This window comes from Lolium rigidum, chromosome 2, assembly GCF_022539505.1.
Source record: "Lolium rigidum isolate FL_2022 chromosome 2, APGP_CSIRO_Lrig_0.1, whole genome shotgun sequence".
NCBI lineage: Eukaryota > Viridiplantae > Streptophyta > Magnoliopsida > Poales > Poaceae > Lolium > Lolium rigidum.
Window position 1 is genome coordinate 226,626,844 of NC_061509.1, and position 25,628 is coordinate 226,652,471.

At 40.6% G+C, this 25,628-nt stretch overlaps 2 protein-coding genes and 1 long non-coding RNA gene across 3 annotated transcripts; 2 read left to right on the forward strand and 1 right to left on the reverse strand.

The window, feature by feature from the left end:
- Positions 1-4,270: 4,270 nt before the first annotated feature.
- Positions 4,271-7,442, reverse strand: LOC124688248 (probable peroxygenase 5). Its single transcript, XM_047221953.1, has 6 exons — positions 7,316-7,442; positions 7,080-7,214; positions 6,886-6,971; positions 6,219-6,319; positions 4,679-4,804; positions 4,271-4,595 (listed from the first exon to the last, which is right to left on the reverse strand). The coding sequence occupies exons 1-6, from the start codon at positions 7,341-7,343 to the stop codon at positions 4,436-4,438; spliced, it is 636 nt and encodes a 211-aa protein (XP_047077909.1). The 5' UTR covers positions 7,344-7,442; the 3' UTR covers positions 4,271-4,435.
- Positions 7,443-13,989: 6,547 nt separating this feature from the next.
- Positions 13,990-14,679, forward strand: LOC124688249. The gene is made up of 2 exons (XR_006998464.1): positions 13,990-14,325; positions 14,421-14,679. It is a non-coding gene; the product is annotated as an uncharacterized LOC124688249 (long non-coding RNA).
- A 9,651-nt stretch (positions 14,680-24,330) lies between these two features.
- Positions 24,331-25,226, forward strand: LOC124690621. The gene is made up of 5 exons (XM_047223982.1): positions 24,331-24,418; positions 24,527-24,586; positions 24,717-24,796; positions 24,870-24,970; positions 25,082-25,226. The coding sequence occupies exons 1-5, from the start codon at positions 24,331-24,333 to the stop codon at positions 25,197-25,199; spliced, it is 447 nt and encodes a 148-aa protein (XP_047079938.1). The 3' UTR covers positions 25,200-25,226.
- The last annotated feature ends 402 nt before the right edge of the window (positions 25,227-25,628 follow it).

Sequence of the window (25,628 nt, forward strand, 5' to 3'; positions counted from 1 at the left end):
AGCCGAGATCATCGGCTATGAAGAACCAGACCTCTCTGGAGGTGTTGAAGGCGTAGACTACCTTATAGTCTACGGAACCGGGGAGGCTTCCGGAGGAGATCAAGTCTAGAATCACCGAGTAGTAGTAGTATCCGAGCAGTGCGAACTCTTAATACTTAGCTGCTCGATGGAATAAATGTACAACCTAGTTAAACTTCTATATTGTAAGTTAAGTTGGGTTCGCCTCGAACCCAGGAGTATCCCTCTTAGGACCCAAGAGGAGCTCCGAGATGATATGTATATTATGCTTGTAATAATAAATGAATGAGTTATGGACCTGCTATGTTCTGTTGTACTACTCTGAGGGATGTAATATTTGCGGAATGGTACTTCGTGAATGTTATATCAACGACTAGCATACTACAACATGCAGTGGTATGCAGGGTCACCACATGCTGGTACGTCTCCAACGTACCTATAATTTCTGATGTTTCATGCTTGTTTTATGACAATACTTACATGTTTTGCTTGCACTTTATAATGTTTTTATGCATTTTCCGGAACTAACCTATTAACGAGATGCCGAAGGGCCAGTTTCTGTTTTCTGTTGTTTTTGGTTCCAGAAAGGCTGTTCGGGCAATATTCTCGGAATTCGACGAAACGAAGACCCAACATCTTATTTTTCCCGGAACCTTCCAGAAAGTCAGAGGGGGACCAGAGGGGTGCCCTGGGGGCCCCACACGTGGTGGCGGCGCGGCCCAAGGGGGGGCGCGCCCCCCTAGTGTGAGGAGGCCCCGTGGCCCCCCCCCCCGACTCCGACTCTTCGCCTATTTAAGCCCTGGTGACCTAAAACATCGATACCAATTGACGAAACTCCAGAAAGACTCCAGGGCGCCGCCACCATCGCGAAACTCCGTTTCGGGGGACAGAAGTCTCTGTTCCGGCACCCTGCCGGGACGGGGAAGTGCCCCCGGAAGCCATCTCCATCAACGCCACCGCCTCCATCATGCTCCGTGAGTAGTTCCCCCATGGACTACGGGTTCTAGCTGTAGCTAGTTGGTACTTTGTCCCCCATGTACTTCAATACAATGATCTCATGAGCTGCCTTACATGATTGAGATTCATCTGATGTAATCGGTGTTGTGTTTGTTGGGATCCGATGGATTGTTACATTATGATTAGTCTATCTATAAAGTTTGTGAAGTTATTGTTGCTGCAATCTTGTTGTGTTTAATGCTTGTCACTAGGGCCCGAGTGGCATGATCTTAGATTTAAGCTCTATACTTATTGCTTAGATTGTATCTACAAGTTGTATGCACATGTCTATGTCCGGAACCAAAGGCCCCAAAGTGACGAAATTGGGACAAGCTGGAGGGGAAGGCTTAGGTATGAGGATCACATGTTTTCACGGAGTGTTAATGCTTTGCTCCGGTGCTCTATTAAAAGGAGTACCTTAATTTCCAGTAGATTCCCTAGAGGCCCGGCTGCCACCGGCTGGTAGGACAAAAGATGTTGTACAAGTTTCTCATTGCGAGAACGTATGACTATATATGAGAAACATGCCTACATGATTAATGATCTTGATGTTCTGTCTTAATGCTATTTCAATTCTATCAATTGCACAACTGTAATTTGTTCACCCAACACTTGTCACTTGTTATTGGAGAGTTACCACTAGTGTAGATAGCTGGGAACCCCGGTCCATCTCTCATCATCATATACTCGGTCCTACATGTCATTGGAAGTAGTATCAACTATTTTCTGGTGCCATTGCTCTCATATTACTGCTACTGCTGCTGTGTTACTGTTACTACTGCTCTCATATTACTGGTGTTTTCACATCATCCCTGTTACTAGTGCTTTTCCAGGTGCAGCTGAATTGACAACTCAGTTGTTAAGGCTTATAAGTATTCTTTACCTCCCCTTGTGTCGAATCAATAAATTTGGGTTTTACTTCCCTCGAAGACTGTTGCGATCCCCTATACTTGTGGGTTATCACCTCCCCAGTTCTCGCTCGCACTTGAGTTCTCGGGAGAGACCGATTCTGAGGGAATACGGAGCTCATGACCAGTGAATCGAGCTACGTGTTATTTTGGCCCGTGGGAGGGTACGCTCGGAATTGGCCCATGATTCCAGAACCCAATACCTAACACATCCAAACGGGCAGAATTGTAGCCTCAATTCTAGATTCCCAAATACCAAGTCCAATTATGTGCATCCAAACAAGGCAAATGAGGGTATGACTAGAAAAAGGGAAACCTTTGGAAAGGTCTATCTCCCGTGCGGCGTGCGTTTGACGCGTGGCATCACACCCGCGCGGTCCTTCCAGCTCGAATACGGTCGCGCGCTCCGCGCGAGTACGTCGCCGCGCGTACTCCACTTCCTTTCGCGTACTCCACTTCCTTCCGCACGAGTACGGCCGCGCGCACATCACCTCCGCGCGAGTACGGATAGCTACCGATCAAACTTACGAATACAGTTACTTGTGGACACACGAGTACAGTTGTGTACAACACACGAGTACAGTTGCACACAACAAACGAGTACAGTCACACACATGAGCACGTACAGTTGTGCACACGAGCAGGTACAGTCACACACAACACACGAGTACAGTTGAACACACAGGCGAGTACAAGTACAGTCACGCACACGAGCAGGTACAGTCGTGCACACGAGCAGGTACAGTCACGCACAACACACGAGTACAGTTGAACACACGAGCGAGTACAAGTACAGTCACGCATACGAGCAGGTACAATCGTGAACACAAGCAAGTACATGTACAGAAGTACAGTGGCGCACACGAGCAGGTACAGTCGCGCGTAAGTACAGGTACAGTCCCGCGCACGGACGAGTACAGTTGAGTAAAGGAAAAAATTGCACCAAATACACTAAAAACAGAATTACTTATCAGTTGAAACACGAGTACAGTTAGGTACACACCACAGGTACAATCATAATATTATTGGAAGTACGGAAAAAAAATAACTCCAAACCTATCAACATGGGATCTAGTTTTAAAGATCTCGATGCGAGGATCTCAAAAGTGAAAACGGTTCGTAATTTGACTTACGGTTCTCAAGATATTTCATTTTGAAAAAACGAATCTGGAAGAAAAAGGAAAAAACTGACACAACTCAGTCTTCTCTCTCCTCCCCCATCCCCACCTTACTTCCCCTTACGACACGTGGCGAGCAGGAATACCACTTCCCAGGAATTTTATGGCACCACAGCGCTCACTTGTCGCGTGCGGAGCGAGTTGCCTTCCCTTCGCGAAGGTCGACTCTTTTTTAACTATTTCGGGCAAATGATAATCAATCCAAACAAAACGATAACCTAGAACCAGCTCAGTCAAACGGCCAGGTTCCGATGCGTGCATGTGCGAGCCAGAACAAATCGATCACCTATGTGCACGTATTATTCCTGGATCAATACGCTTCTATTTCTCTTGTACCGTCGTACGTGTGCATTAGTGCACATGATCCTCATGATCCTTTGTACTCTTCTTCCTCATTTTCACTGAGGAAACCTTTGTTGACATTTTGCATGCACTTTCAACTAATTTGAGATTTATGAACTTGTATAACTACGACAATTTTTCGTCAAACACTACACTTCTCTAATCTCGCAGATTTAGCTTCGCTAGTGACTGAGGTGCCTCGGACTTCTGCTAAGGAATGGACAAAATGAGGAGATAGTGGTTGTTTGGAATCCTACATAATTCTTGAAAAAGTGAAGAAAGTGAATTCCTATCCTATGAAATTCCTGCCTTCATTGGTGCATTTGAAACACTACAAAGGAAAAAAATAATCATATGTAAACAACATTCCTCCGATTCAGGCTAGATGTTTGGATTCCTACAGAAGTTTTACAAAAGCAAAGAAAGTGAACTTCTATCCTACAAAACTCCTGCCCTCATTCTTGTGCTCCAAGCGCTGTAAAGGAAAATATAAACAAAAAATGCAAGAATGAATAATAATTATTTTTCTGTCAAACATATTAGTTGTTATAATATTTTAATAATTCCTTGAAGTCACATCAACACGGTGCAAGAGAATACAATGTCTTATGACATTTCTATGTTCATGCAACCATTAAAAAAATCGTAATAGTGTTGGCCTAACCTAGTCAAACATTAGGTTCATAGTTAGCTAAGGACTAGTTACAATGCACATATGTTGAGAAGAAAGTAAACACAAAACATAATAATGGTATCATATATTTGCTGATAAGCAAGACTAGCAAAAACATGTATAATTAAATGGACATGTGAATTGAGAATTTCACAAAATTAAAATGATTGCCATATCTTTAGAATCAAACTCTCAATTTCATTTCACAAATAATGGAAAACAAATACATATGAAGTCACCATAAAACACTAGTTCGGGGTAACAAACTCGATCAGAACCACACCGTAATTTACAAATACTAGGTACCATTGGAGGTTTCATTATTTCTTCTTCTCTAATTCCTTAGCTTGCTTTCTCTCTTGCTCCAACTTCACAAACACGCTGCCATCGTAGATTGCCCTGATAGTCTCCTTGTGAAGAAATCCCTCCTTGTCTTTGCACAGTGAATAGATAAGTTTCCATTCTCCAAAGGCACCCGCCCTGCCATGTTTTTTTTTCAAAAATTGAGCTCACGCGAGAAATTCTTGTATTTACATTATTCCTCCAGATAGAGTAAATCTTACCGTCCTGTTAAATCTTTAGGCTCCCTGTTTGCTTGAAGCAACTCATCCAACTCTTTGCTCGTTAGGGCATCAGGCCTGGTGTGGGCATGCTTCTTGAATATCTCCTCAAACTTCTCAGGAACAAACCTGGAATTTTTACATACAATAGAGTTAGAATTTGTGGATCCATGTTACACACCCTAGGACCCTAGGTAACAAATTCAAACGTTTAGTGTTATCATTGTGTTCCTTATCGAACAACTTAACATTGCAAAGTGCGATTCAACAATTATAGGACTTTCACAAGCAAAACTGGAACATTTTATAGTGACACGGCCAAATAGAATTATACATTAATCTCATATGTTTTGCATTTGGAAGTAGTGGCTTATTGAGTGTACACCACTATTACATTACCCAGGTAACACACAAAAATACCAGATGTTTAGTAGCCTTGCATCCATGCCATAAATGTGGAACCGTTCTCTGCTTGTTCCTTTTAGGATTTCATGAGTTGTGACTGGCATCCATGTATCTCCCCCCGCCCCCCTCTCCCCTCTCTCATATATACATACATATCTCTCTCTCTCTCTCTCTCTCTCTCTCTCTCTCCCTCCCTCCCTCCCTCCCTCCCTCCCTCTCTCTCTCTCTCTCTCTCTCTCTCTCTCTCTCTCTCTCTCCCACTCTTTTTCTTTACCTACCCCTCTCTCGCTCTTTGTCTCTGCCGGTCTCCCGCTCTCCCTCTCTCCCTCTGTGTCACCCTCAACCTCTCCCTCATTGTCTCCCTCTCTCTATCTCTACATGTATGTCTCTCTTGTTGTGGACTTTTTATCCTATGATCCATGGAGTATAAATTTTTTGGATTTAAATACTTTTGCAGTTTTCAACTATTTGAAAAAGTACTCTATGGACTCATAGATGTTTCCCTAAAAATACATTTAAATAATACCCGTAATAAATATTTTTAACTTTGTGCTATAAGGAAAAAATGAGAATATATATTCGAGCGTAGGAAATAGCGATTTAGTACTAGAACTATTATAAACCCTCATATTTGTCGTTGTTGTATATCCCCAAATTAAAATAACCGTCTTTGAAATATATAAGTATGTAGAAAGCATCTAGTTTTAAATGTGGAAAACACTTTATAAGAGTTTTAAAAAAATTGAATGTATTTTTTAGAAAAAAGAGCTCCATGGAAGCTAGAATTCATCTCTCTCTCCCTCTCTCTATCTCCCCCTCTCTCTCACTCTCACTCTCTCTCGCACATTATTTACCAAGTAATTGGATGAATTTTATTGCATAAAATATATCATTTCTAATAAATAAACTACTATATTTTCTTAAAAAACATGTTACATTAGGCCTATACATAGTTTTTGAGACATGTATTTTACAGCTATTATGATTTGAATAAATTGGTAATATTTGTAGAACTAAAGATTGAATTTATAACAACCTCAACTATGATATTTTCAATTTCCCCATATCACTTTTCTATATTTCTGTGTTCTAAGTTAGATAAGTATTGGGAACGTACTATTATTAGTAGTATCTATACCTTCCATGGGTATCGTAAGCATCTGTATCACTCCCATGTTTGCCCTTCTGGATATTCTTTACATAGATGGGGAACTTGAAGGCTGGAGCCTTCACATTCTCCTGCATAAATAAAACAAGAGTTAATAATGGAAAACTCAGGTCGATCATCACCTCTTTACACCTGAATTAACAATCAAAACCTCATTGCGTGTCACTGGAAGCCATTATTTGTTGTAAAACTTGAAGTGGCCGACAAGAAATTAGCCCCACTCTTATAGTTTGTTAAGTTTTGAATGATTCAGACAGAAGGGACTCTCTAATTTGAAGGATCCTCAAAGTTGGAAATAGAAAAATGCATGGATTAGTTTTCATCTTTAATATTGACTTGTTCCTACTATACAAGGCCTTCACATATTTCTAAGTTCTAGATTTGACCAACAAAATAAAATTGATATGCCAAAAAAAATATACCATTAGAAACCTCTCGAATAAGATTCCAATGATTTATTCTTATGGAATATAACAAATATATTTCGTTTAATGTGTGCCAGGTTAGAATACTTGTTTTTTTCTGGGTAGAGCACAACTGTAATGTGAGCACAACAGTACTTGAAACGCATCTCCATCATCCACACACATAGATAGATGAGGGAGCGAAAGTGAGGTTGGTTGTGCTCTTTGCATACCGGGACGGTCTTGGGCCCGACAAAGCTGTTGATGAAGACGGCGCCGACGGCAGACACCACAACTCCACACCCGATCGCGCGTAACCCTGCCAAGAAGAAGCTCCACCATCACTAAGGCAAACATTTGAGGCGCGGAGAGGTAACTGTGTATATCTTAGGCAAATTAATCGGCATGGCGCGGGTGACTGACTCACCCTCGTAGGTCTCTGAGGGGTAGATGATGCCGTCCTTGTTCCGGTCGAAGAAGGCGGCGTGCTGCTGCAGTGGCGTCAGCTCGGAGTTGTACACGTCCGCCATGGACGACGACGGCTCATCCTTCAGCTTGCCCCCTGATCGCAGAACACGCAGGAGCACCGCCGTGAGCGCCAGCATCAGAAGCTTGCCGCCGAACAGAGCGTAAAACAGAGCCATGAACGGCGGAGTTAGTTACCTGCTGTGTCCACCGATTTGGAGGCCATGCGTGGTTCCGGCGATGGATGGAAAAGGGGAAAGTTGCAGGGAGAAATGTCAGATACGCAGAAGAGGAAAAAGGATGCAGTGGCGAACTGCGATCGACGGCTAGCTTATGGGTGGTACAGTGATATCCGGCGCACTCGTGGGGTATATATGCTCGAGCGGGTAGATGCCGTGCGCGCGCGGGTCAGTCCCAGACGAACATGCACAGCTTGCGCCTTTCTAGTTTCCTATTTGATCAAGAAGCTTTGCCTTATTGCGGACCTGACCCACGACGATAATACCGTAGCGCAAGTATGTGGAGCCTCCATTGCCTAGCTCCCTTGCCGCCCAAAGCCAATACACAGCTCCATGGACCTAAAAGGGGTTAACACCTTTGACATGTACCCACTGCATATCCTGTCGAAACAGAAGTATCTACGTACTGTATATGGTTTGCAATACTAATATATTTCTTTTATAGACAAAAAGGTTTTGCAAAAAAATTGTCGACTCGTTGCTATTTTTCACGAGAGGGGACTTTCAGAGCAGTTGCTCAGTGCGCACCCGTACCTAGACTGTCTATACTGCATTAAGATTCGTGCTAGCTCTTTTTTTCCTCCTCTCAAACAATTTCTCATTTACATCTCTCACACCACACAATCTTTAAACTTGAAATTTTCCGGTTCACATAAATATAACAACTAGAATGTGGGAAAAATATTTCAGATTTTTATATCATTATGTATATATATATATCAAGAATTTATTTTGAATTTTAAAATAATTTAAAAATTGAAATTGTAAATTAATTCAGAACTATTTTTCTCCCATTTTATTTGTTATTTTTGAGTGACTTGCAAAATAATCAAATGGAAATATTACATAATTTAAGAGATATAAAAAAAGAAAAAGTCAAAAAGTGTGCCCATTCAAGTTTTTCCATCTTTCACCGTTATTTTCTCCCCTACGGAAGCCTTGAAGCCAGAATAAAAAAAAGCTACCCTTTTTTGTATAACATGCTCGCATTTTTATTTTTTTAATAAAAAAAGCTACATCAGCTTGTATGTCTCGAACAATATACTCACTCTACTCCAATGAGGAAGGCGTATGTATTTATGCTTTATCTTGGAGCAAGAATTAGTCCAAATATATAGAGATTATTGGTATAACATTTGCATCATTAGCAAGTGTATTTTAATATGAATCCAGCGGTACTAATTATGTACTATATAAACATATTGTAGCTCAATTCATTCGGTCAAAATTCTCGAAATGAGATGTCAAAAAAAATCTCAAAACGTGTGTGCGCCTTAGGAATGGAGATAATTTGTACATGTCGGAAATTAGAGATGCAAGTGGGTTAATATCAAGGTAGCCTCTACCCTCTTTAGTGAAAAAATTAAAATAATTTGTTACTCCCTCCGTCTCATGAAACTTGTATGAGATTTTTCAAAATTTGAATGTATCTTGATACTATTTAGTGGCTAGATACATCCAAATTTAGACAAATCTCCGACATGTTTAATGGAATGGGGGGAGTACAACATAATGATTTTATGAGAAAAGTTAGTTCATTTTTTTAAAAACTGAAGAGATAGAGGTTACCCTTGTGTTAGCCCACTTGCATCTATATGGGAAATATGCTTGGTGTTCCGTTTTTCGGTCTCTAAAGTGCAATACTCACCACATTTTTTCTTTTGATATGTCTAAACAATATGATTCACGGGTTCACAAATCTCCACTTCAATAATCTTCATTGTCTCATCTCCGCAAACATTGACCTTCTTCCCAAGAAAGATGGGACCGGCGATATCTCGGATATGGACTCAGCCAAAATAACCAAGTGGATCCCACGTTTGTGGGGGGGAGGGGGGGCTGTTTTGGGGTTGAATGAGAGCCTAATTAGTACTCTCTCCTTTCCATATTAGTTGTTGTTAAATATTTTTGAAATAAACCAAATATATTAAACTAGCAGTTCTCTTAGGTATCCTGGTAAGGAAAGAGTCTAGCAGGAATCTCGGGTGTTCATCGACCCAACTACAAGAAGAGCAATTTGAAAAGTAAAACCTAGCTAGCTCATGGGTCACTCCACTAGCTTCCCTCGGACAGCGGCTAAAGGAAATATCACTAATAGAGGTGACTAGATCAACACAATTTGCGAAAACAGACGCATCATTCCACCACATTTCATCTCTTTTGCATGCATCAATGATTTCAGAGGAATCAGATTCTGCCTGAACCCTTGATTTAGTTGTCGTTAATTGCCTTGAAAGTAGAACATAAATTGACTGGGAGCCTAGCCCTCCATTTAGGCTAGCCAAACCTAGTATCATGCATCCTAGGCTCATCAGAATGGTGATGTTGCAGCTAATTAAGGAGAAGAGAGATGATTAGAGTAACATAGGTATCGTATCATAGCGTATATTACGAGAAAAGTTAATATCAAATAGATCTTATACATAATAAATTTGCATACACCCACTCTAAGATGAGCCTTTTCTATTTTGGGCACCCCATTCAACCAATTTCCAAACAAATTTGTAATATTTAAAGGGGGAATTATATTGAAAGTCATGTAAATAATTCTCCATATCATGCAGGTGAACGGGCAAGTTAAAAACAAGTGTTGTATATTCTCCTCATGATCACAAAAACAACATCTCGCGTCCGCCTGCCAATTACGCTTGACTAAATTATCCTTCGTGAGTATAACCTTTTTATGAAGAAACCACATAAAAATCCTAATCTTCAAAGGTACCTTCATCTTCTAGATATACTTATTAAGAAAAACAGATTATCATTAAGCAAATCAATGTACATGGATTTAACCGTATAAATGTCAGAGGACATGAGGCTCCATTTAAAAGTATCCTCACTATAAGAGAGTTGTACCATAATTAATCTATTTAACGAATGAGTCCATCTTTCCCACTTATAATCATTCAGCGTTCTTCTCAACCAGTATTAAGCGATGAGGCGGATAACACATTCTCAACAGTAACATTCATGTGGTATGTTATATAAAGATGGATATTCACTAGCCAAAGACCTTTGTCCTAGCCAAATGTCCTCCCAAAATCTAGTACTCTGACCATTACCTATCTAAAACAAACCACGTTTAAAAAATTATCTTTTACTTTCAAGCCCCTTCCAAAAAGGGGAGTCTGTTGGATTAGCAGAAACCTGAGAGAGAGTTTTAGAACTTAAATATCTCTTGTGCAACAACTCTTGCCACATACCATCTTCACTAATAAGTTTATGTAGCCACTTGGGTAACAAACTTTTATTTTTGAGATCTAAATCCTCAATTCCTAACCCTCTTTGGTCTTTTGGCCTGCATATTATGTTCCACTTTATAAATCTATATTTCCGTTTATGACCATCACTTTGCCAGAAAAAAAGCGTGATCTGAAGTAACCCAATCTCTTCCTAACCCCTTTCGGAATTTCAAGAAAAGAAAGCATAAACATCGGAAGGCTTGTGAGGATAGAGTTAATAAGTACGAGACGATCCCCGTAAGAAAGCATTTATCAATCTAACTGCTTAATTTTTTCTCAAATCGATCTTCAACTAGTTTCCAATCCTTATTTTTTAACTTACGAAAATTTATCGAGATACCCAAATATCTAAATGGTACTGATCCAATGTCACACCCAAACAGAATTTTATAGTCACTCTCCATCTCCTTGGCCTTACCAAAACAGAACAACTCGCCCTTATGAAAGTCTATTTTCAAACTCGACAATTGCTCAAAAAAATATAGAACTAATTTCATGTTTAACGCTTTGTTTAAATCATGCTCCAGAAAAATGATAGTGTCATCCGCATATTATAGAATCGAGACCCCGTCGTGAACTAAATGAAAAATCTATTATGATACTACCCATTATGACCAGCCTCCCAAGTATATCTAGCGTCTCTGTTGGTGCAGCACAATCCTTGGTCACCGTGGTACGACCGAACGGCACCGCCTGCAACTGAACCGATGACATCGCCTTGCAGCACCATGGACATCATTGCCGCCGGTGATCATCACCATCGACGACGACGTGACTGGGGACACCCTACACGTCCATCGGAGGGGATGGACCGGCGGGCGAGCGAGCGACACGTCGACGTGTTCGTCCACGACGCACGCATGCACCCTCTGCTATCTCCTTTCCGATTTGGTCCACCAGCGCCGAGAAGCCTTGAAGTGCACGATGCCACCATCCATGGATCCGATCGCGCTCAATCAAAGTCATACACGATCGACCTCAGCCTCCAGCACGTGCTTACGTATCCACGTTCCACGGGCAGATCGTCTACCTTCCCGATCGAGCACTGGCCGGGCGCGCATGATGATCTGTTGCAGATTGTTAGGCAACATATCAGAGCTGCGTGTTGTGCCGGTAAGCTGTTCCCTTCACGCCAAGCTCCGTAGCTTTCACGGCCAGATCGATGGATGGATCGGCGCCGTTGTGTGGCCGTGCAAGTTTAGTTTGTTCCCCAACGCAGCAAAGCTAGCGAGCCTGACGAGCGATATCTTCCGGATTGCACTGCACCCTAAACTGCATGTTGCGGAATACATTGGAGTCTTGACGATTTCACGAACTACTACCTTTTCCAGAACAAAGATAAATCTGCACGCGTGTTGCTTCTGTTCAGATCACAAGGCGGCCCTGCCGGCCACTGCAGCTTATGTATACTCTCTGGTTGCTCGTTCAGACTTCTAGCTGTGTAGCTATATATCATATATAGGGCTAATTGGTATCACATCGAGAGCCAACAGCCAACGCAACTCACCATATTAGTGTAGTTACGTGGAGTCTGGAGTGTAGTAACACTCACATGTTGGACAAGACCACATGCTTAATAGATCCGGGCACTAGATTATCATCGACAAGATTCGGAAGAAATCAATACCAACATCCAAAGCATCAGTTGAGTGTGATGGCATAGCTCTTGTCTCAATCATCAAAATACATTAAGCATGTTCGTCATAGATCATGACAATTTATATTTTCCTTATCGATAGGTTTAGTAGACTAATGTGACGAAACAACCAATGACGAATAAATTATCCACTAATATTGGTTCGTGGCAGCGAACTTTACGAGTCTGTTTACGTCGGGCATACACTACATGGATTCCGGTCTATTGCAACAAAATTTATTGCTACAACTATCTTTTGTTGCAATAAAATGCAATATTACAACAAAATTGTCGTTCGTGGTAATATGATTTACATATTGCCACAACTTAGTTTTATTGCACTAAGTGCCCGTCTTTGTTGCAATAGAAGTCACATATTGCCACAAAACGCGTATGCGTTGTAATATGGTAGAGATATTGCGACGGCTGCATAACGTTGCGCGAATTGGTCGTTTTGTTGCAATAGCTACTAGGTATTGCAACAAAGTAAATTTATGTGGTAATATTCGGAAATGTATTGCAACAATTTTGGTGTGTGGCGTTACTGCAAGATATCGTTGTAAAAAATTGGCTGCATATTGCAACAAAATGGGTATTAGCCGTAATAGGACATTTTTTACCTCAACTTCATCATGTTGCAATAAATATTACATATCACAAAAAATTTATATCCATTGTAATATGCACAACAGACTGAAAGATAATTTAATTTACACGGTATTTCTCTATTATATTTTACATATTGACACAGTATTTATCTATTATACATATGAAAATAATTATAATTTATCAATTACCGATCCACCTATTGAACGAAGTAAACCAATGGTCAGATTTTTAAACCTTAGAAGAGAGGGCGTCAGATCGCCTCTCCACGATTCTAGATCTGGCGGTTTTTTCACAACGAAATGACATTTTACCAAAAAAAAACATTATAACATTATTTTCAGCAGCACCTATATTTATATTGCTTCGAATTATAAATTTTCCAATTTATTTAATTATTTCATACGTTTCACCAAAAAATACATATTTTTCACGAAATACATTAGCATGTACTCTACTTGCGCCAAAACTTTTTAACTTTCCCGCAAAACACCCTCGTAACTAATCACAATTAGTGCTCTATAAACCAAATCACGGCGTCATCATATGGGATTGGATCTCAACTCTGGTTCCTCCGTCCCGACGGCGTCAAGGCTGCGAATCTTCTCCCATCCCCTCCGCATAGATTAGAGATTAGGTGTGCAGCGCATCGCTCGGCCCTTTTTTCCTTCCATCCTTGAACTATCGTGCAGCCACCGCCGTATGGCCGCCAGGATGAAACAGCCCGCCTCACCGTCCTACCAGGGCAACCACCGGGATGCAATAGCCCCCCTCGCCGACAGCCGGCAAGGCGGCGGTGGGCCGGTGGCGGCGGAGCTCACGCCGATCTGGGAGACATTCGATCTATTGTCTTCGATGCCGACCATGTCCTCGGCCACGGCGACCACAGCCATGGAGTCCGCGAACACCACCAAGACTGCCTACACCTCGCCTATCCCCGTGACGGCGGCACGGTACACACCTGATTTATCCCTTCCTTGTAGATTTGAGTTTACCCGTCTAAATGGACGATTAAGTGAACCTCTTCTGTCAATGATTTTATTACAATATCCGAAGGAAAAGCTTCAAGCTTATCACAAACGTCTATGAACGTTTTGAACTACTCATTTGCTAGCTGCTTTAGATAAGAGGTCATAGTTTAGTTTTCTCCAGTTTAGTTAATCTATGGTCCACGATTTAATGATCAGATGATATTGATTAACATAATCATTTTACTGCAAGATATTAATATATGATTGTTATGAGTACCAACCCAGGTTTCAGTTTATTCTTGTGTTTTCATTGAAGCCAGCGATAGGATCTATAGCATGTTTTCCCCGCTGCCGCTAAATAGGCTATTTGCTTAACAGTGGGCTGATGTTGTCATTTTGAACTTCAACTCTGAAGTAGTGTGCTTAATTTTTGACATGTTCAATGGAGGCGCTGGGTGAAGTTCATCTTATCTCAATTGGGTAAAGCACAAAATACAACTCATTCACTTTGCAGGTATGAACTTGATCATGGTCCTCAAATTTCATATCCTTTATTACGAAATCCTAATTTGTTATCCTTATTTTTTCCTACGCGTGACTTTTGTTCAGGACATGAGCATCTCTTAGTTTGCAACACAACAGCTTTGTTCAAGAGATGCAGTTGATTATATTTGCTGTCTTTCTAGGCTTATGCCCTATGCATATGTTAAGAGTTCTAGATGTAATTCTATATGTTTTGGTAAACCGAGACTCTTGCTTAATAGATCATTTTATCATGATCTTCACGATGAATTTGTTGTGAAGTATGCAATGATTTTATTATGGGAGTTCACTCGCGGCAACCTTCTAAGGCCGAAACGTTTTTTCATCTCTCTCGCTCTCTGTTTGTAATGAAGTCACGCTTACTGTTGTTCTTTGATGAATAATTGGTTGAAATAGAGTATCACCACAAAATGTTCAAAATGTCGCAATAACTTACCACGACAAAAAAAATTGACCGTTGCCATACCTATTTATCGCCACGATTGAAATATTTGTCGCGATAAGTTAATACCACGAGCGTCACGGTCTGTGGCAAATGGCTAATGCCACAAATGGCACTGATGTTGCCATAGGTTATTGCCATGGTTCGCTATTGCCATGAAAGGGCGTGCGCCACGAAACGTAGGTCGTTGGCATAGGTTATTGCCACAAATGTCTATCACCACAAACTGGCAAACACCACGATTTGGTTGCATGTTGCGTTAAGCTATCTCGACAAACCAAATTGTGGAGATAAGTGAGTGTTGCCACAGGGAAAAAATGTGGCAACTTCCCACATGGTTGTTGCAATAGAACACTTTGTTGCCACGATTTCATTTTTGTTGCAATAGCCTATTACCATACGTTTAATTGCAACGCTTGCCAACGAACGTCATTTCGTGGCAATAGGTGCATATTGCCACAAAACGGCAGCTATCGTGACAATAATTTTTGTTGCAATAGACCCGATTCCTTGTAGTGATAGCTCAATGTTTTCGTATTACGACATACTACATGCATGTGTGGCTTGTTTACGCTTGCCAACATGATCTCAAATGAACTATTCTTATTATTGCACAAGTTAAAACCATTTTCTGACAATCAAACTAGGAATCAATCATTTTCATATGCCTGGTTCAATACATATTGTCTACATTCAGCCATACAGTACCAGGTTTATAGACTTTAATCTGAAGTAAACTGTTTTTGTTTGACCAAGTCTAGGAAAAAAGTATCACCATCTACAATACCAATAAAAACAACTTGAAATTGGGATTTAAAGTTCGAATATAAAGAGTGATACTCCGTGGTAGCATTCACATTACATCAGACTCCGTGGTAGCATTTACATGGTCCGAGGAGTACATCAGATTGCACCTCTACTCTACAGTCTGCACTCTGCTTTTTGGATATTATTATTTGAAACGAGGACTTGATGGACCCCTTGTGTTTCTCGAGTATAAAACTTCATATGCTAAACCACAAAAATCAAGATTTCTCGTGACCAAACAGAGAACATGTTTCTCCGAGAGAAATTTATCATGTATGAAAGCCAAGAGCAAAATATGAAGTCGCTTCCATCATTTAGCTGTGTGCAAATCGGCAAATGTCAGTTATCAGCTACAAGTCAATGCGGTCTTCTATGCAAGCTCAATTAACTCTTTCCCTAGGCAATGGACTCGGTCGTGCTTATATCACAAACAAACATGACTACTTGTAACTATATGTCACATCCAATTATTCACTAATCATTGCTGAAGTTAGTTAATTTTGATATGGCCATCCATTGCCTCCCTTGTGATTCCATACCATTGTCCGAAAGCATGAAGTATTTGGCTTTAACTGGTCCACTGAATTACTTGATGTATACTGATATTGATGGATTTGAACACCACAACTATTGCTAGGTACATGCAGTTTATTTTGATTCCAGCTAAAGCTATATTATGGTGTTCTATTTTTTTCTGGAAATATATTATTATGTTCTGGATACCTTTTGTCTTTTCATGGGTGAATATATATAGAGTTACATGCTCAGATCTCATAAAACTAAAAAAAAATTCTAGGGATTAGTGATGCGAAAGGGGGTTATGCTGGTGAAAGTTCATATAAGGAAGTTCCAAAAATGATGAGGAGACTCTTTGTTTCTACTCTGTCAAGGTATATTTTAGGCATGATTCTAGATGTGCGTGGTTATCATAAATGAAGCAGTTCCAAAAATCACATTTCAAACAATCTAAAGAGGTTATGAATAAATCATCAAGTTCCAGATCCTTTTGAAAAGTATCGTCCTGGCAAATGATCTTTGCCCTGGACATTGTATTATTTGATGAACAAGTACCTTTTTTTACCATAAGTTCCTACAAAATTCTTCGACGGAGTTATATGTTCGATGGAGCCTGTACTGAACTTTGTGTCAACCTATTTTATTCCCATGGTTTATCTTTCAGTTATGCCAAGTATTTTTCATGGTAATTGATTATAGTGACATCCCATTACTACTAAAGGTATCCTGGTGTCTTTGTGAATGAACCAGTGTATATCCTTGACTAGTAGGGGATACGCTTGGATTCAGTCAAATAGAAAACAAACTTTGTTTATTATTTCCTCACCTACATCTCCTGTTTCACGACTACTGCATTTGGGACAAAATCTCATAGTGATGGTGCAACTACCGAACACACATCTAAGAGCATCCCAGCCGTCTCCCCGACGAGGCCTATAGGACCGCGTTTTGTCATCCGGATGGACGAAAATGGCCCAGTCGCGTCTTCGGTTCCTCGTTTTCGTTGGAATTAGGCCTTTCATCCGTTCGGAGAGCCTAGGCTATCCCTGGCCCCCGGGGAGCGCTCGGGGACTCCGGACGAAACGAAAGTGCGGGAAACGCCGAGGAAACTTCCCGCGCGGCTTGTGGCCCCAACTTGTCGGCGAGACACCGATCGTCGTCCTCATTGCATCGTCTTCCGCGCGCTGCACCATCACTATTCATTTTTACCGAGCTAAACGAGCTACTCGTGAGTTAGATGAACTCGGCTCGTTTAGCTTGAACTTGTTTAACTAGAACATGAAAGCGCGCGTTGCAGCGCCCGTCCATCTTGTCAAAATAACAGTATAACTATTTGACAAATATGAACACAACAACAAATCAGTTCGGATTGAATTTTTTGTTGAGTTCAGCTTTAGATATAGCGTTTCGTAATTTGTAAAGCATAGTAGTGCATAAATTATGACAAAGATTTTCAGGGATGAGCGAATAGAAAATTTTATTAATATTATAGTAGCAGAACGGGATGGTTTAATTAAGGGGATGTTTGTATCACAAGTAATAGGGAGTTTCAAGTATAGCATCCACAAAGCTTTCAACTATAATTTTGAGGCCAAGGTTGACGGTGTGGCACTGCTGCCTCTGCATCATTTGGCAGATAATTCAGGTGGACCTAGAACTGAAGCTTTCTCCATAATCTTTATGATTTGCTTCAAACTATAATTTCGAGAATTCTTGAAGATTCCTGGACGCAAGTACAACTCTGTAGCTGACAACACAGTGCACACAGCACAATAACCAAGCTTCCAGAAAATCCGAGAGCAGAAAATTAAGGATATGCTCAAATTTATCCAGGCAATGCTTAAACTTTGTGTTCCTCCAGAATCCTTGTAAAGCTCTCAAATCCCTTCATCTTCGTGGATCTAATAGCAACAAACAACTCCTCCGTAGAAAGAACTTCTTGCATCTCCTGTAGTATGATTCTTTCTGCTCCCCCTCCCCCCTATCTGAAAGTCAGAAATGATGCAGAAAGGTCAGTGTCAATGGCATACACAAAGGGTGATCGACCAATTACTGAACAAAACAAATCTTATTTGCCTTTGTGATTTAGGTGTGTTTAAGCAAATATGATACAAGCTGGATGTGTGCAGCAAACTGGAATTGTAGCAGATTCAAGCATAAAAAATTAAAGAAAAAAAAATAACCATTTATGTCCCTACCATTAGTGAACAAGGTTCATATACCATCTAAATTCTACTCCCTCCGTTCCATAATTCTTGTCGCAATTTTAATTCAAATTTGAACTAAAGCCACGACAAGGATTTTGGAATGGAAGGAGCAATTTTAGTTCCTTGGTAGGTTCCGAACCTGTTAATTGAGGCATTTTTTTACTTCAATTCTCTAAAGGCATTGCCCCCATATGGGTTCCGAGGCTTTGAGGAAAAAAAAATTGTACAGAAGGGGAAAGGATATCCATTTGTGTTAGTGAGAAAATTAGACAATATGCTAAATAGGAATCATACTCTTTATAAATTTTGTACGAGTTGACACATCTAATTCACAAGAGGACACATTTAATCATCAGAACAAAAGCTAGAAGTTTAGACTGGGCAGATCTTTGACCGTGACCTTTTCTTTTCCAAAACAGTCAGAACAAAAAAAAAGATCAAACTGACATATATATAACTTTATGACGGAACGGATGCTGGTCTACGATTCCATACCCTGTTGCTGGTTGTGTCTTACTTCCAATTGTATCCATGGAGACCAAAAAACAACCAGGGCATCCCAAGTAGGAACTGATAAGAATTAAGAAACAAGAAGAACCAAGCATCACATACTTGGGAGTTGGGACGGGGAAAAAGATCAATAATACAGCTCTTGGAGACGTAGGTGGGGGCCTTGGTGTAGGAAGGTGCTGATGATTTCCCAGTACTCGGAGTCCATGGCAGAATCGAGGGAGATGACACCCTTCATCCACTGATGAACGGAAGCTGTAGCGGAGGATAGATAACCAGTGAGGGGCGGTGTATGGGAGGCAAGTCAGACACACCTTAGCATACCTCTCCTTGACCTCTGACACACGTCGTCACGATCGCCTAGAACCAGCTCCATAGAGTATGCCTGAACAAATTAGTTCCTTGTGGTCGAATGGATGTGAGAAAGACAAGTGGGAGGTGCAAGATATATGGACGGGCCTAGCAAAAAGAAAGGAGGCAACCGGGTAGTAACGTAGCTCCATCTCCGCTACCATCAATGCTTACAGAATGGAAACGGTAGATCTTCGTCGCCTCGCCATTTTACTCCGTAATAAACAGCTGGCTTCGCATGATTCGAAGGGATGGAGAAGGTGAACAACCGAATGACTGAGATTTTGCTGGGCTGCAGAAGAAGAGATATCCACTGGGCCGTCGCAGCAACCAACCCACAGTCCCACACCACACGGCCTGGTGAACGAGAGGCTGCCGAAATAGGTCTGCCCAGTAGCATCCCCTTAAAATGGGGCCGGTCCATTTAGTGCGAATTGATAACGAGAGATGCCGCAGCGACTGTTCGGGCGAGAAGTGACGATCTGGGACGTAGGTATATGTAATCGGACGGTTAAGAGAGCTAAATCACTGTGAAGAGGCTGTGGTGGTTCCATTATACCATGATGGCGCGCGTTGCCGCGCCCGTCCATTTTAGTAATACTACGATAGTTTTAGTTTTATCATCGATGTGTGATCATATCATGTATTATCTCCAAACTAATGATATGCAACAAAGTTTAGGATTTCAACTACAAATTATTTAGCACAGGGCATTGCTACCCAGCATTGCAAATTTTATTTTGCACATCTTGATTATTACCTGTGCATTGAATTTCAGGCCAATTTAAACACATACATCATACTTTTGTCGCATTTGATAGTTATGGTTAACATATAAAATAAGTACCTAAATTACACTCTCGTTAAAAAAATGAGAGCATGAGACCCATTATTCCAAAGTATTAATAAGTATAAAAGAAGAATGCAACAAGCACAATAGTAAACTATGTCATGTATATGTTGCTCTTCCCGTTCCCCAGCACTATTTCAAGTGTATATCATCAGGTCGGCTAAGAACCTGATCAGCATTCTTGTATGTTCCATCTAGCGGAAATCAGAGTTCACGCATTAAATCAAAGAGAATTATCTTGACCAGAAAGCTGACTAATGAAACATGCACAACAAGGAGTCGGCTAAATGACACAATTCTTTAAGAGAAAAGGCTAAACGAGCATCACACGAAATTTAGTACGAAAATGCTGTTCTTACTCATCTTTAAAATATTATCAAGTGGCTGCTTGATATGATACAGAAAAAAATGACCAAGTTCACAACATCTGTTTATGTAAGTAAATAAGTACTTGGAAGAATTGAACTGAGTCACTTCAAGTTTCAGAGAATGTGATTGTTGTCTTGCACGTACCATCTAACTCCTTAATTGATGAAATATATTAATTAATCACTGGATGGATGATGTATGACGCTTCATTTGCATGTCCATATTGAGTTCAGAAACTGTTGCCCAAAGCAACAAACTGAAAGCACTTATAAGGGATAGTTCAGGAAATGGCTATACCAGCTAGCTAAGTATAAATTGGATGAGGCAACTGTGATAAAATATCATGCCATGCATTTTAATTAGAGCAAAAGATCAGACACATTGTGTGCAATGATTTGGTAAGTCAATGTTAAGCTGTTACACGACAAACCATGAATAATATTCAAGGAACAGAATACAAAAACAATTTATAATAGGATTGATTTTGAGAGAGTGCATACCTTATCAACTCTTTGTACATCACATAGATGACCATCACATTTAACCCAGATCGCCAGGACTTGAGTCTGTATTATCATCAACCTGCCACAAGACATGGACAAACACAAAGGATAGTGCATGAGATAAAACAAAAAAAAGTGGCCAAACCATAGACATGCAACATTACAAACTGAGAGAACGATATAGAGGCACCTAATGAAGTTAAATTACCATACAAATACACAAGTGAAACACACACGATGTAAGCAAATTACATGGGATTGGCGGAAATACAGCTAAGGGAAAAGGCTAGCCTGCCAAGCAGCAATGTATGCACCTTGTTGAGAGAAAGTGCAAGCCAAGTAAAATTGTGTATTTCTGTAAATAAAGAGACGTATACCTCGCAGGCTCGCACTCGCAGCAAGTAGAAGACACAAACATCTGGAACAACAAACCTCAAAGAGTTGATAGCCATGTGAAGAAAATTTCTCAATACATTTAGAACTCCAAGAGTGATAGTCATTATTGAATCTAACTGCACTTTATGATATCAAACTATGCGAACCAATTGTGGGAGTAGACTTTTTTTACATCACACAATTTACCTAAGCATTCCAGGAAAAAAAAATTCATGTATCTCCTTCCTATGAACTGCATGGCTGCGTGTACCACCTTTGTAACCACAAAATTATGATATCAAAATGGCTTAACTTACTAACAAATCTATATCAGAAGGATTTTCAGTTATAGATGTAACATTTAAAAAAACATGCACCAAGATTTGAGACCATTCAACTCATAGGAGGAAAATGAGCAATTTATATTCTTCCTAATACAGAATTGGTGCCATAAACAGCATGGAAGCACTACCACGTCTAAATATAGGGTGCTGGTTCATGATGTTGGCTAGGCTAGAATTCCACAAGCAGCCAAGAAAAAATATAAGAATAGTATGGTGATTGATCTAATCCGGAGAACATGAGTACATGACAACATATGTACCCTAGCAAATAAAGGCGACATATGTAAATATAACGACTAATGCTGTGTTTGGATGCATAGAAACTGGACATGAAATTGGAATTTGGGTCGATTCAGCAAATTCCGCCGTTTGGTATGCGCTTGGAATTGATCTGCGGAAAGTCAAGTAAATTCCGAGCCAGCCAACCTCCCGTGAAAAACGATTGGAGAACTTTCCGAGGTCTCACGCTCGGAAAGGCTCGGAAACTGCCTCCCTCGATCCCTCCCGTTTTCCTCTCGCCCGACGCCGCCCCGCTCGGTTTCGGCCTCGCCCGACGCCGCCCCATCCTCTCTCTGCTGGGTCGTGCCCAGCGCCGCCCCGCTGGATCTCAGCCGCGACCGGCGCCGCCCCGGCCTCTCCCGCTCGCCCGAAGCTGCTCTCTCTCAGCTCGCTCGTGCCCAGCGCCGCTCTGCTCGCCCTCGTCCAGCACTGCCCAGCCTAGATCCAGATTCAACACAAACCACAAATTGGATTTACATGTTTTATTTTTGTGTTTAAAATTGTCCAAATTCAACAAAATATCAAATTCCATAGTTTTACATCCAAACGGGATTTGGAATTGGTTACACCCTTTGATTTCAACACCAAATTCCAAACACATCCAAACAATAGAATTGAATTAGAAGCCAATTCATTTCCATCTTGGATTTGGAATCTTAGTCCAATTCAATTCCATGCCAACTTTCTATGCATCCAAACACAGCATAAAAGTATCACCTACCTATCTGGTAAATGCATCGAAACCTTACACAAATATCCAATTGCATACACACTTAATTCCTTGTAAATATTCTTCCACGACCTTTTCATCCCCTCTACTAAGTCATCCAATTTCACACGTGAAATAGTTAGAGCATCAAAGGAACCGAAATGAGCACCCACCATATAATGGTGAAAGCTAGTACCACAAGTTCAGACACTTGAATGTCGGTCATCAAATAGATCAAGGCAAGATTTTTTCAGCATAAACCACATGTACATATGTACGAATACTTTTTTGTCCAAATTTAAAAGTAAAGCAGAGCAAACAGCCCATTGATACTACCAAGAACCGGCAAGATTCCAAATCCAATCAATGCAAGTGTCTACCTTTTCAGCATCATATTCATACTGACCGGCAAAATGAAAGAACTACTCGAAGTGGCTTACCAAATGCAATATTAATGTAAGATAAGTATATTCACACGCTATATTTCAGAAATTTAACTTAAGTAGCTTCCCAATGAACAATAAATATAAACACATTTTAAATCAGCCTTTGAAACAACATGCTCCATCTAATAATTGATATTGATTGCATAGCATGAATTTTCAGAGGTTGTATATACTCCTATGTACCATACAGCCTTGTGAGTGTTCAATTAAAATAGTGGATGTTGATCTAAAAAATTAAAATAGTGGATCGGTTTTAAGTGAACAACATCAGAAGCATATGTTGTTCAATCTATAAAGCAACCTCCCATGCATATATCCTTTGCACTGAAAAAAGAGAAGTGAACCCAAATTATAAGGAGGCATCAGGAATAGACTTTGAAGCAGTCGCAAATCACATGAAGGTTGTCGAAGAGGAATTAAGTGTTTTAGATTTTTCTCAGCCATACAACCAGCTTTACTAACTTCCGATTGTCATCTACTCAAGCCTCTCCTCCTCCACGTCCTTATGTGCTTTTTCCAGGGCTTCAATGGGAAACTTCAGATGAGCTTTCTTATAGATGCACTTCCCTGTTTCTGGATGCAACATTCCCCCAATCCCGTAGAACCACTCTTTACACCGTTCGATCCAACCGTGTGTCCCTAATCTGATCCCTTTCCTGGTCAGTTCCGCCTCAGCTGCCTGCCACTTAGGACGGTTAGCCCTGTATCCACCTGGACCCAGAATTTGGTGATATAGCTTCAACGCAGCATTTGCCTTATTTGTTTCCGACCTTTTCAGAAATTCTTCTGACTCCGTGCTGTACTTCACGAATTCGTCCCAGTGATTTTTTACCTTCTCACTATCCGGAGTCTTCTTTTTCTTGATAAGGCCGCGCAATCTTTTCTTGTGGTTCTTGAATAGTTTGGCCATCTTCTTCTTGGCAAACTCGCGGGGGGCCTGCTCCCTCTTGGCCTTTTCAGCGTCATCCCCCTCTTCGGGTACTATGTTGAAATGTGACATGAGCTTGGTCAGAATGCTGTTTTTGGCTACATCATAGATATAAAGACCTTGAGCTTCTTCCTCTGCAGACAGCACTAGTCCCTCCGGCTTGTTCCATTCTCGAACGGTGATCAGGACGTGGTCCCTAACAAGCACTCCGCATTGAGCTATATATACTAATCTGGAAACATACTGATATCGTAATAAATTATGTTCAAGCTGAGGTAAAATACTATAATAATGTGTACTCATGCACATAAGAGGTCTGAACCGAAATTGTTATGATATGATGTTAGATACTCCAGAAAAATCTCTTGATGTTGCGGCATCACACATTCGGTTGTGCAGCAACATAGGGTATGCGCTCAGCGACAAGAGTAAGTATTGACAATTTCTCTAGCTATTTTGAATGTTCTTTGGAGACCATGATGTTCTAGATATTTCTACTTTGGCTCATTATTCTTGGATGGTATCTGGGACTTCAGCTGGCTCTTGGAAAATTCAATGGCTAGAAGATGGTGATAGCGATGATCTACATAGACCAGGTAAACTAAACCCTAGGCACAAAACTGTATCCCGTACTCGCTCCCGTATAATTTGCCAAAAATAAACAGTTCATCCGATGTTCTACTGCTATGAACTTCCCCTACATTATATTTTGAATGTTTTGCACAGTATGTGTTTTTCTTAGTGGTGGAAGGGCAATCACGGTGCTACAAATGTCTGCTATGGTGAAGAAGATTCCTCTTGATCAGGTCTGTTAAGTTGAATTACACAAGGGATCATTTAAACTTCTAGAAGCTGTACTAAAATAGCATTTGCTTGCAGCATATTGGGAATCTGCTGGAAAGAAGAACCTCGTGCTTTATGAGCATGCTTTTTTATGTCGCCGATGTATGTTCTCACGATGGGAACCAACTAATTTGCAGGTAATATTGCTTGAAAAGTATGAACAATATTTCTCATACATGTTGCAGTAAGATTCTTTTTTTTTTTTTTGCGAGAGTTGCAGTGAGATTCTTATCTAGCTGTTTGAACAGGAAATTCACTATCCTCCGAACTGGTACCTTTAAAACTGATGTTTGTGAACAGGAAATTGCAGGTAATATAGCTCTGGAGTTTAGGGACTACCACGTAGACAAACAGCTGGACCTTTAACTGGTGTTTCTGAACTTTAAATTATACAGTCGGGATGCTAATGATTTTATAATTTATATACAAAACATAATTAAGAACTGTGGTCAAGGTGCCCCAAATGTTGGGGATGGAAGTGGTTTTGCTCGTAACATTTAACTAATGCCCGTTCTGTTATAGGATAGAAAGCACTAGGTTGTAAGAACAATGAACCTGAACTACTTCCCCCTTATTTAATTATTCATTTGTGTCGAAATAGAGGAATATAATATCCATATGCTCATATGGAATTAGAGTCTTCTCGTTGGATTCTGGACAATCATGATTTGTTAGAAGCATCTTAATACAAGAAATATGCCTTCATTTTTATTTGATAGGTTGATGGTGTGTGAATTATTTGGGTAATGTATTTCCTTTCCGATGGTTCCCCTACATTATATTCATAAACTGAAG